Genomic DNA, 13196 nt, shown 5'->3' on the forward strand with positions numbered 1-13196 from the left:
AAACATGTATTACTATCGCCGGGCTGTTTAATCATGTAGAAAAATCATTTTTGCTTACTTGCCATTACACTTAATCTTCCTGAGTTTTATTTCCTTTACTTAATGGGTCTTTCTGGTCAAGAGTTGGAGCCCACGGATTCTGAGTCATCCTGCTACATCGGTCTCTGCTGGGAGACGGATTAGCTATGCGTGGCACCTTCTCTAAAATCTGTTTCTCCTGGGAACCTGAGTCTAAACCTTTCCTTTTGCGAAAGATACCCACAGCTGGATTTGCTAAAAATGTAAATTTCTCTAACGGGGTGACATATTATCAATAAGGGAAGTCGTTCTGTTCATCCCTGAAATCCAGGGACTCCCGAAGAGCCGGCGAGGAAGGAAACCTGGACTGTCGCGCCTTGCTCTGCCCGCCCCACCTCTCCTCTACAAAGACTCACTTAATAAACTATACCCCAGAGGAAAGATAAGGTGCGAATGATTACCTTGTCTACAGCTGTAAGTAGTTTGGATCTGTATGCACATCAGAGAAGGCTGAGCCGCTGAACGCAGGAGCCTTCCTGGGGGAGGAACCGGCTCTGGCAGACACACCGCCACCGAGCCGGGCTCAGTCACTTGCACAGAAATGCCACTTAGCTTTTGTATTTGTAAAGAAATAAGTCAGCGCCAAAGCGAATCTGTTCTTCAACTTTGCGAAACTCGGGTGCTTTCAGATCCGTTAAGAGTCAAAGTGGAAAAAAAAAAAAGTTTTCTAGCCTTTTGGTAGATTTGGGTTTTACTTTTGGTACCTTTGGGTTTTACTTTGCAACTTTTTACACACATTCGAGGTACGGAATCTGAGCTGTATTTTTTCATAGACTTGTTCTGTCTGGGAGGGTGTTCTGTTTGCTTACCTTTAAGACGTCACCCGCTGGTGTAATTAGCTGTCCGAGGTTTCTCGGGAAGTGTCCCGATTCTTCTGGGCGACTCTGCCATTGCGTATGCTGTTGTTATCTTTTCCAGCAGATTTTTACCACAAGTTGTTTAAAAACTATGATCTATTTAAGGACGGAGGAAATGAAGTGCAGTTGAAGAGACAGTTATGCTGAAAGATAAACAGAGCAATATTACTTATCAGAATGGGTACAAATTTTGCTTCCTTAATGAGTACAATATATAGCTCTGCAATATATACACAATGAGAAAAAAAAGCTTTATAACATATCAAGTATGCCACGTTATTTCAGGCATAACTGTACAGGATACGTATCTAGGCCTGAGAGTGTAGATAACAAAATATAAGTGCTCTGCCTGTCTAAACATGTTAAATAAATGAGCATACACTATCGCGTTCCAATACATTAGAAGATGTACTTGCATAGTTAATTTTCTTTTTAATGCACCACACGTGATCGTTTTGAAGTACAGAGCCAGAGTATATCTTAGTATTTGAAGAAAGGATTCTTTTCATTTAAACAAATCTTTATTTAAATAAGCCTTTTGAAAAGGATCTGTGGCATATCTTCTTTTCAGGAAGTTCAATCAGGGTAAATGGAGATAAAGAAGCTGCATTATAAGGAATATTATATAAGTAAAGATCACTAAGCCAAAAAAAAAAAAAAAAAGAAAGGAAAAATGGCACCAGACGTAAAGAGAGTAGAACTAGCTGGAATGTCATTTTAACTTTCTATATTTTAGGAGCGTTCGTGTACTTTTGTTTTGTTTTGTTTTCGGCAGGTGGGTATGTTGGGAAAAAAGAGAATGGGGAAGGGAGGGAGAAAGGAAGAAATAACTTTTTACTTCCACGAGGTACAGAAAGAGTAATGGCAGAGGCTCACCCGCAATAATTTCTGCGGCTGGATCCCTACCAGGCCTCTTGGTAAACAGGAGGCCACGTCTTAGCATGGGTAATGATTAAGGCAAACCCCAGAAGGCACACGGTTCCCAAAACTCTCCACAAATGATGTCTGTTCTTGATTCTTAGTTCTCTCCTACTATTGGTCACTGAAGAGTTCATTTCATGCTAGGTGTGCGATTTTCCACCCAGGAGGGAAGAGGGGGACAGCCCTGGTCTCCATCACTCTCCCCCAGTAGAAAGTGATGTGAAAACCGGAAGATGCCATTACTGTCAATCCGGTGTACGGTAGGCTGGAGCGTCCTACGTCATTCGCTCTTTCTTTTCCTTCTCTCTCCTTCATAGGGGGTCAGCTCTGGTGCACCACGACGAAGGCCATCTCTGAGGGAGAAGAGCTAATTGCCTTTGTGGTGGATTTCGACTCAAGGCTACAAGCTGCCAGTCAGATGACTCTTGCAGAAGGGATGTACCCTGCGCGCCTGTTGGACTCCATTCAGCTGCTTCCTCAGCAAGCTGCCATGGCTTCTATTCTGCCCACGGCTATTGTCAATAGTAAGTGCCGCGGGCAGTAGCCCTGTCCAAGAGCTTTGCAGTGCTGATGGGTATTTATGGGAGAAAAAAAAAAATGTCTACTAGCAGGCAACCAGGGATGGACTTTCTTCTCCAGTGTTGTGATTTCATTTTATCTTCTCTAACTCTGTGTGTGTGTGTGTGTGTGTGTGTGTGTGTGTGTATGTGTGATCGCTTCTCATGAGAGTATGAAAAGGACAATTAAATTCATTCATTTCAGGTTGGATTCTTGAATGTCACACACACACAAAAACTGACTTTCTAAACTAGTTGAATGACATTCAAGGCTACTTAGCTATGAGAGATCGAAGAGCTTTCACTGATGCTTCTTTAGTAGAATAGCTGTGGAATTCCTTAAGGGCTATAGAGTTAGAAACTTAAAAAAAAAAAGGAAAAAGGAAGTAATCAAATTGTGATTAGGTATATTAATAAAGAGGAAGTACATCAAGACATCAACTAATATGACAACAAAAACAAAAATGAAACATAGGAAAATAAAGAAAAATACATTGAGCTGGAGAACTCCACACATGCATGGAGAATTTAAAAATATCCTTTGTATGGGTCCCTGGGTGGCTCAGTGGGTTAAGCCTCTGCCTTTGGCTCAGGTCATGATCTCAGGGTCCTGGGATCAAGCCCCACATCAGGCTCTCTGCTCAGCAGGAGTCTGCTTCCCCCCCCCCCCACCGCGTCTGCCTCTCTGCCTACTTGTGATCTCTCTCTGTCAAATAAATAAATAAAATCTTTAAAAAAAAATAAAAATATGCTTTGTAGACTCTGGCAAATATGCCTTTGTAATTACCTTATATTAAAATGACTAGTGAACCTAGTTGTATTCCTTGAGCACACAGAGGGACACTTTATAGGACAGAAAATCAGTGGTCTAGGAGTCCCCAGGTCTGAGTTCTAGACTCAGTTCTGTTTTTATCTAGCTCTGTGAGAAAACATGAATACCAGTCATATCGTAAGAGGAGAATACATTTCAAACCAGTAGGTAAGTGAGGTATTGCATTTAATCAAAAATGTCCCTGAAAATTCCTAAGACTGAATGATGCAGAATTATAGATACTGTCATGATGTCTTGATATTTTAAAAATAAATACTCAATACGTAATCAATAATTACGTTCTTGCTGTCACAGTAGCCTTTAAAGAAATTCTTGAGTGTATCTGGAATTACTGTTTTTCCAAACATTGAATCTAGTGCCCCTAGCCTGAGGTAATATTTTGGGATTTCCTTCATGTAAATGTAGTTATTTTCTTTTACTGGATCTTTACTTTGATTCTGGTAGTGAGGAACTTGAAAAAATATAGGTCAAACTTGAATTTGAAGCAAAAGGGTTTTGTTACCAGGAATACTGAGAGTACCTTAAATTATTGTGAAGCTCCAATGTGTGAATGTGATTTTTTAATTATATTTGAGATTATACTCTGTTTGCTTTCTATAGCAGGATAGCTATTGATCCCAAATAAATCAGCATAGTCTTTGGTCTCATTCTGAAACGAGCTAATCCGTTAAAACTCATCTTGCTTAAATAGACACTACAGGAAGCAGTATGGCCCTCTGAATTGGTGGGAAGAGCCAAACTAATAAACAGCAGTAGGTTATAATCTTATAACCAAATTTTATTTTGAAATTCTATATTGTTCTCTCTGTCCTCACTTCTCATTCATTAGAATTTGGTCCTCAGTTTCCTCCTGTCTGTTTTAACGCACTCTCCCTGAGCCATCTCCTTCACTATCATGGGGTCTACCACCCACTCTGTATTCACAATTCACAGATCTCACATAGAGCTGTGTCTTCTGCGTTTTAGACCTCTGTCGTCACCTTCCCCATGTTCCCTGTATTTCTTACAGGAGTATCTAGTCCCACATATTGAACGCGGCCGTAGGCCTCAGTTTGCCTGGATTAACCCTAGTTTCCAATGCTATCTGGTATGCTCCCTTTCACTACAAAGTGCCAGGTTTACACAACAACACTAGGCCAGATCTGGTGTCCCCACACCTGTCCTTGCCTGACCTCCTCACCTGTCTGTCGTCTGCTCCCTATAGAGCTGAATGAAACTGTTACACCGAAATGCTAGCAAGAAGCCTGGCCATTGAAGAGACCTTACCTTCCACTCTAGCATCTAATTGCACAGTAGCGCTCATCACTCCTAGTCAATTCTACATCCTCGATATAACTTTCCTTCCTCTGTGGCTCCTTTGCCACTGATATGGAAGAGTTCTCCCACTGGGTCTCATTCCAGTTCACCCACTTGCAAGATTATGGGCAAATCACTCCATCTCGGTTTCCTTGGCTATAAATAGATAAAGGGGAAAACACAGACATGAAGAAAATTTTCATGAGTAAATACAGGCAAAATATAGACAAAAACATCCTAGCGTGACTTACAACTCAAACTCTGTCATAGTTCACCTCGATTATTGCAACTGCCTCCTCCCAGCCGTATCTTCCTTCCAAATTGACTACCTTCGAAACTCTACTGCGCTGTCGTAATTTCATAATATCCGATTCTGCCCGTCTCTTGCTTACAACGATTCAATGATTCTCCATAATCATTGAGATGAAAATCTAAACTTCTTAAGAGAGCCTACAGAGTCTTTGGTCACTGCTCCTGCCTCCTCCAACCTTATCTCTTCCACTCCCCATCCTGGGGAAGAGCCCCCCAGCCCTCCCCCAGTCCCTCTCTGAGGCTCCCATGCTGTGGGCTGGGCAGTTAAGACCCAACCTTCTTGTTATGGAATCTCATTCTTCACTTACATTCTTCACTACCTACAGAATCTCCGTCTTCACCACTCAGCGAGGGCATGTCATTATGCTCCCTTTGAATCCTTCCCTGACCCTGTCTCTCCTTCAGTCCCCTCACACACCTAGAGTCACACCCCAGGCACTCCTCAGACACCTCCATTAGCCTGCTCATTGTAGCCTAATGTAATTACCTGACCACTTACTCATCTGCCCCAGGAGACTGTAAGATCTCTGATGACCGCTTTTGGGTCTTTTATCTTGTTTTACACCCAATGCAGCATAGAGTCTCTAGCACAGAGTAGACATTCTCTAATTGATTTATTAAATGAACGAATGATGTCAGGAGCCGGCGTCAGGGCTAACTTTAGTTCAGCTATCAGATCCTTGCCTTTTAGTCAATCAGATAAGCCATTTCACATTGCTATTTATAAATGCATATTTTTCTAAACCCTAAATACACTGTAAACAACTTAAAATTAATCTCCTGCGCTTTTCCTGTTGGAGCCTCCTACAGTACCATTTTCTGAAGTCTGTGGGAAGGTAAATTGCACTGGGTGTAACATTGCTTTAAAAGCTCGGTCCTGGGCTGGGGAACAGCACCCAAGACTGCACTCATCATTGTCTGATCGCCTAATTCTGAACCTGAGAGCGGTCTCTGAGAAACATTGAACTAAATGCTGCTTCACTCAGGGCTGGTTCCAAATGGGCAGCAGCTAATGTGTCCCTGTGTTTTCTCCCACAGAGGATATATTTCCTTGCAAGTCTTGTGGCATCTGGTATCGAAGCGAGCGGAATCTGCAGGCCCATTTGATGTACTATTGCAGCGGGAGGCAAAGGGAAGCGGCTCCGGTGTCAGAAGAGAATGAAGACAGTGCTCCTCAGATTTCCAGCCTGTGCCCCTTCCCGCAGTGCACCAAGAGCTTTTCAAATGCCCGAGCACTAGAAATGCACCTCAATTCGCACAGTGGTAAGTGCTTCCCCTGCTGCTGCTTTCGCTCTGGGAGACTCTACTGTTTCTCTACATACATCCCTATATTCATATATGCAAACATATATAATTCCACATCTATGTAACTGCATCTAGCTATAAAATCAAAATCGAACTTGCTGAACCAGCTGACTGTGATTTTATGTCACTTATAATCAATATACCCTACTCAAAAGACTTGGGTCTGAATTCTTTCCTAACAATGACAGTATTCAAATCGCAGGCCAAAGCATTCTTCTTCTTCTTCTTCTTCTTCTTTTTTTTTAAACAGCACCATTTCAGAAATAAACTCTCAATACCCTTTGTATGTTGTCATTAATATTCATTGATTTAAGTGTCAAGTGATCTTTGGAAACTGACCATATTATTTCCCACATGGTAAGGGATAAATAGTAGGTACATAAAAATAAGTATCTGCGGAATTGAAATAACACTGTTATTTTGATAGATCCAATTAAAATCACACTTGAGAGAAATTAACTTTTAAATACCAATCTGTAAAATGCTCTTGACTTCCAGAACACGCAGAACAGCTTAGTTGATCTCTATGACATAAAGCCACTTTTAGTGTAACGTTTTTAAATTCCTTAAGAAAAATTAGGCTAAAAAAATTTTATTTTATTTTATTTTATTTTATTTTATTTTTATTTATTTATTTTTTTACCTCCCTCTTCAACAGCACAGTGGTAATTGTCCCCATTTTACTCTGGAATTATGTGCCCAATTATTGTTAGTATTATCATATTCGTTCTAATTCATTCCTGTATTTTTAAAAAACAAGTTAACCAAATGTACAGAATTATATTAACCCTAGATACTGCTAGGAACATTTGTAAATAGGACAAATCAAGGTTTGCGTGTCAGTTCTTCAGCATCCATAATACAAAACTTAGAAGGTACTGCTAGGTGACTTCCTCACTGTTTTTGCTTGAGTTGAATAATTAAAAAAAAAAAAACTGAAATAGGTGCTGAGTTCGGGGGGGGGGACCCACAACACTAATTCCAACCTCCAATGCCCTAGTACAGTGCAAGCTTTTGTCTTTGAACCTATAAAACTGGCAATTTCCTTTCTAGTCATTCTCTTTCCTTTCCCTACAAAGGAGCCATCTTTTTGTAGGTGATAAAGCAGAGGAGGCAGAAACAGGTCAGTTGTCTCAGACGGTGAGTGGCTAGCTAGTCATTCACAAAAAAAAAGAGAGAGCGAAGGACCTCTCAGCTAAAAAGAAGAATGAGTATTGGATCCGTTAAGGAGAAAAGGACTAATATATCCCCTTTTTCTGCTGAACTAATATATCCCCTTTTTCTGCTAGGACTAGGTTTTTTCTACCATGTTTTCAGCTTATAAATATAAAAGTCAGGTCTCATTTTAATCTAAAGTACAGAGGACATGAGCCATGCCTGATTTAGCCATAAGTCAGCAAATGGGAACTAGAGTTGACCTTAGTGAGTTAGAGTATCCAGATCTTAATCCACAGACATGGGGGTGGGGGAGGCATTTCCCCCATAACTACCAAACAATCCTCCAGATACCAAGTGGGTTTCCTACAATTTAACTCAATTCTGACACTATCACCCGGAGACAGCATCAGATTTTCCAGATCAAGGGGCCAGCCTCCTACCCCAACTTCAGATGCCAGCAGAAACCCAAGTTGTTAACCTGAGCTTCCCACCGACTAGCTGTAAATCAGAGTTTGCTAAGAGCCCTTCTTGGGGTTCAATTAATTTTCTAGAGTGGCTCACAGAACCCAAGGAACCCATTTACCTACTGGATTCCCGGTTTATTATAAAAGGTAATGATTTAGGAACAGCAAGATGGAAGACACGCCTAGAGCAAGGTATGAGGAGAGGATGAGAAGCTTCCGTGCCCTCTCCCGGGCTGCCATTCTCCTCGAGCCAACTGGGAATCTCTCTGAACCCCATCATTTCAGGTTTTTAGGGAGGCTTCATTACATAGGCATGATTGATTAAATATGGGTGTTGGCAATTTAAACTCAATCTCTGGAGATTGGGGAGGAGGGGCCAAAAATTCAAATCCTCTAATTACAAGGTTGTTTCTCAATGCACCCAACCCTACCCTTAAGTAACCTAAGGGCTTTTTAAAAGTCATTTAATTAACATAACAAAAATACTTTTATTGCTCTTATCATAGGAAATTCCAAGGATTTAAGGAGCTGCAAACCAGGAAGTCTGGTCAAAGATTAACAAATATGAATGACCATATTTGTGTTTCTTATAAATCAGAACCTCACAGTAAAGTTTCCTCACCAGTCACTGGTGATATTCAAAATATTTTATAACTGACTAGAAACAGGCCGTGATCAGTCCATACAGAGTTCTGTCCTAAATGACTGTGTGATTATACTGGTGTCCATCGGCGGAGTATCAACCCCAGATAGAGATAAACCATGTTCAGCAAAACCAATGCATAAAATTCTAGATTTGTACCAAAGATAAATTAGGAGGTTATAAATCACATTACCAAATGGCTCCTTCTTGGATTCTTTTGAATAAATACCTAATCTAGTGCTCTAAGAGTTACTTGATTTGCGCACAGTTTATCAATATCAACTCTAATGTATTCCTGCTTCTTCCTAATGCAGAGCATGGTTTTGTAATGAGTAGGTTCTCCGATTAGAAATGATAAAATCTGAGGTTTGAACATGGCTCTGTCATCGAATCGCTTTAGTACCATAATCCATTCCCTTGATCTCTTGAATTTGTTTCCTGACCTGGAAGATGGAGACAGTGAAGACTGTCCTGCTGTGATCCGATGACACATTCAAACGTTCTCTGGAAGCTGTGAGGTGTTACCACTGGGATGACACCCGACAAAGGATGTCACAAGAGAAAAGCTAATATCACAAGCGCGATGCTGAAAGATTTCAGCTCATTCGTGCGGTGTAAAGGTTTTTATCATTAGAAAGCCGATGCATGTGATTCTCAGTATTCTTATTTTATGTGTCTCTCCAGGAGTGAAGATGGAAGAATTCCTGCCCCCTGGTGCTAGTCTAAAATGCACCGTCTGTAGCTACACTGCCGATTCTGTGATCGGCTTCCACCAACACCTCTTCTCCCATCTCACTCAAGCTGCGTTCCGATGCAGTCACTGCCACTTCGGCTTCCAGACTCAGAGGGAGTTACTGCAGCACCAGGAGCTCCATGTCCCTGGAGGCAAACTTCCCAGAGAAAGTGACATAGAACACTCTCCAAGCGGGATGGAAGACAGCCTACAGCCGGCGCCAGACCTGCTGACCAGGAGCGAACTCCCCCAGAGCCAGAAGGCCATGCAGACTAAAGATGCGAGCTCTGACACAGAGCTGGACAAGTGTGAGAAAAAGACGCAGCTCTTTCTCACGAACCAGAGACCAGAGATACAGCCCACAACAAACAAACAGAGCTTTTCTTACACAAAAATAAAGTCTGAGCCCTCGAGTCCAAGACTTGCCTCATCTCCGGTTCAGCCTAATGTTGGGCCTTCTTTCCCCGTGGGCCCTTTCCTCTCTCAGTTTGCTTTCCCCCAGGACATCACCATGGTCCCTCAAGCTTCGGAGATCTTAGCCAAGATGTCCGAACTGGTCCATCGGCGACTGAGGCATGGAAGTAGTAGCTACCCTCCGGTCATTTACAGCCCCTTGATGCCCAAGGGGGCTACTTGTTTTGAGTGTAACATAACATTCAATAATTTGGATAATTATCTCGTGCACAAAAAACATTACTGCAGCAGCCGATGGCAGCAGATGGCCAAGTCCCCAGAGTTCCCTGGTGTTTCAGAAAAGATGCCTGAGGCCGTGAGCCCCAACACTGGTCAAACCTCCATAAATCTCCTCAACCCAGCGGCTCATTCTGCTGATCCTGAGAATCCCCTTCTTCAAACGTCCTGCATCAATTCTTCCACCGTTTTAGATTTAATTGGGCCAAATGGGAAGGGCCACGACAAGGACTTTTCCACCCAAGTGAAGAAGCTCTCCACCTCTAATAACAACGACGATAAAATTAACGGAAAACCTGTTGATGTGAAAAATCCCAGTGTCCCCCTGGTGGATGGGGAAAGTGACCCAAATAAGACTACCTGTGAAGCTTGCAACATCACCTTCAGCCGGCATGAAACATACATGGTCCACAAACAGTATTATTGTGCTACGCGCCACGACCCTCCACTCAAGAGGTCCGCTTCTAACAAAGTGCCTGCCATGCAGAGAACCATGCGTACCCGCAAGCGAAGGAAGATGTATGAGATGTGCCTACCCGAACAGGAGCAGAGGCCTCCCCTGGTCCAACAGCGATTTCTTGACGTCGCCAACCTCAGCAATCCTTGTACCTCCACTCAAGAACCCACCGAAGGGCTAGGAGAGTGCTACCACCCAAGATGCGATATCTTCCCAGGAATTGTCTCCAAGCACTTGGAAACGTCCCTGACCATCAACAAATGTGTCCCGGTTTCCAAATGTGACACTACTCATTCCAGCGTTTCCTGCCTCGAGATGGACGTGCCCATAGATCTCAGCAAAAAGTGCTTATCCCAGTCTGAGCGGACGACCACATCTCCCAAAAGGCTGCTAGACTACCACGAGTGCACCGTGTGCAAGATCAGCTTCAATAAAGTTGAGAACTATCTGGCCCACAAGCAGAATTTCTGCCCGGTCACAGCACATCAGCGTAACGACTTGGGTCAACTCGACAGCAAAGTATTTCCGAATCCAGAAAGCGAACGGAACAGCCCCGACGTCAGCTACGAACGAAGCATCATAAAATGTGAGAAAAACGGGAATCTGAAGCAGCCTTCCCCGAACGGAAACTTATTTTCCTCCCACTTAGCCACCCTGCAAGGCCTGAAAGTCTTCAGTGAAGCTGCTCAGCTCATTGCCACAAAAGAAGAAAACAAACATTTGTTTCTTCCCCAATGCCTTTACCCCGGAGCAATAAAGAAGGCAAAGGGAGCTGACCAGCTTTCTCCATATTACGGAATAAAGCCAAGTGATTACATTTCTGGGTCTCTCGTCATCCATAACACCGACCTAGAGCAAAGCACAAACGCGGAAAATGAATCTCCGAAAGGCCAGGCTTCCTCCAACGGCTGTGCTGTGCCGAAGAAAGATTCCCTGCCGCTGCTGCCCAAAAACAGAGGCATGGTCATAGTCAACGGTGGACTGAAGCAAGAAGACAGACCCGCCGCCAACCCGCAGCAAGAGAACATTTCCCAGAATCCTCAACATGAAGATGGCCACAAATCTCCATCCTGGATCTCTGAGAACCCGCTAGCCACGAACGAGAATGTCTCACCGGGAATTCCTTCTGCAGAGGACCAGTTGTCTAGTATAGCGAAAGGTGTGAATGGCTCCACCCAGGCCCCCACGAGTGGGAAATACTGCCGGCTGTGTGATATTCAGTTCAACAACCTCTCAAACTTTATAACTCACAAGAAGTTTTATTGCTCATCACATGCGGCGGAACATGTCAAATGAGATGACTTCATAAATGAACACCAGTTCACCTTTGGTACCAGTGTTTAGTATGTCGTTCTACCCAGTCCAGAAAACAATAACAACAACAACAACAACAACAAAACAACAAAAACGAACACACACACACACACACAAAACACACACAAAGAAACAAAACAAAAACAAAAGCTGTTTGAATTACATCTGCGCAATCAGGAGATTGTTCTTTAAGGCTGAGTTGAAGACTTAAGGTGTAATTCCATTACAGTCCATTAGTAAAGTGTATTATTGGTGCCATTTTCAAAAAGAAATTAATTTATTTTACCAGCAGTATTCATAGCTGTGGTTATGTTATTTTTTATTTAAAAACTTTATATTAAAGTCATTTGTAATGTTATTGTATAGTTATTGTGTAGCACATATGGTTTGCACTGTATAGTAGATTTTAAAGAAAATAGTCACGAACAATACAGAAAAGCATTTTAGAAATAGCTTCAAAAGCACTTGTGTACCTTGATTTCTTCTTCTATGCTGTTGCAGATATATGTATATGCTAAAATATAACTTGCAAAGATGTTCTAAATACACATGCTATAAGTTCGCCTTAAGATTTCAATTCTCGGATAATCAGGCTCTGTTTGCACTTTATATTTTAGCAGATACAGTCTCTTAGTCACTAGGCTTTGCATTTGTATGTAGCTGTATGTTTCTGTCCATTTTCTTAATCTTAAACATGTATGTTAAATGAAGATGGCAATTTTTTTCTTGTATAGTACCTGTATTTTCTTTCGCTGATGCAGCTCTGTCTCAATTTTTAAACCTTTGCTGTTAAATGCAATACTTTATAAAGAATGAACAAAATTACTGGAAGCAGTATTGTAAGTAATAAGGTAGTATTAATCAGTTTTATCTTTTGAAAGGCACAGTCTAAATCGAAACCCTAAACTCAATGCTGCAAGTATGAATTTAATTCATATATAAGATCTATTTAAATATGAGTAGCAATACTGCACCTGGTGATCACAAAGATAATGTTCTACTTCTGATAGAAATAATTTCTCAACAAATGTTGTTACTATGCATGTATATGGATGGAATAAAATTCCAGATTGTTGGAGAAGTTTGGCATACTTTATTTTTTCTTTGAAATACAAAGGAAAGTCTATATACCTATTCCTTGTGATAAGAATAGATTCAAAATAGCACTGAATAGCTGAATATACCATATACACATGTGTGTGTATATATATAGTAACGTGCATATATACATAGGCATACACACACACACACACACACACATAGTAACATGATGGCAAATCAATAAAAGGATTAGATTGTCCATTACATGCATCTGATTAACATAACTTATTATATTAAATGAAAGGAGACTCCAACCTATGGAACTAGACAATTTTCCATTACAGCTGTATATAACAAGCACTATCTTTCTGTTCTTTACCCACTGCCGCCACCACTGTAGCACAAAAAAAGAACAATTTCATGCGTCTAAAAGATTTGTAAAACCTAGGCACAAGAATTTTAACAGTTGTTGATCAAATGCACCCAACTTTTAAATGAAGTTTACTGGAGAGGGAGGCTTGCACTTTAAGGAGCAGTG

The 13196-nt window shown here is 41.6% G+C and overlaps 1 protein-coding gene across 2 annotated transcripts in view; it reads left to right on the forward strand.

Annotated features, from left to right (window-relative positions):
* ZFPM2 (zinc finger protein, FOG family member 2) overlaps positions 1–12717 on the forward strand; it is a 454516-nt gene extending 441799 nt beyond the window's left edge. For both annotated transcript variants that reach the window (XM_032316567.1, XM_032316568.1), the window contains 3 exons: positions 2174–2380; positions 5892–6116; positions 9108–12717. In XM_032316567.1, coding sequence (XP_032172458.1) covers positions 2174–2380; positions 5892–6116; positions 9108–11599 — 2924 coding nt within the window. In that variant the 3' untranslated portion in view covers positions 11600–12717. The remainder of the gene's footprint in view (positions 1–2173; positions 2381–5891; positions 6117–9107) is intronic.
* The last annotated feature ends 479 nt before the right edge of the window (positions 12718–13196 follow it).

The sequence above is a fragment of the Mustela erminea genome, chromosome 16 (genome assembly GCF_009829155.1).
Source record: "Mustela erminea isolate mMusErm1 chromosome 16, mMusErm1.Pri, whole genome shotgun sequence".
NCBI lineage: Eukaryota > Metazoa > Chordata > Mammalia > Carnivora > Mustelidae > Mustela > Mustela erminea.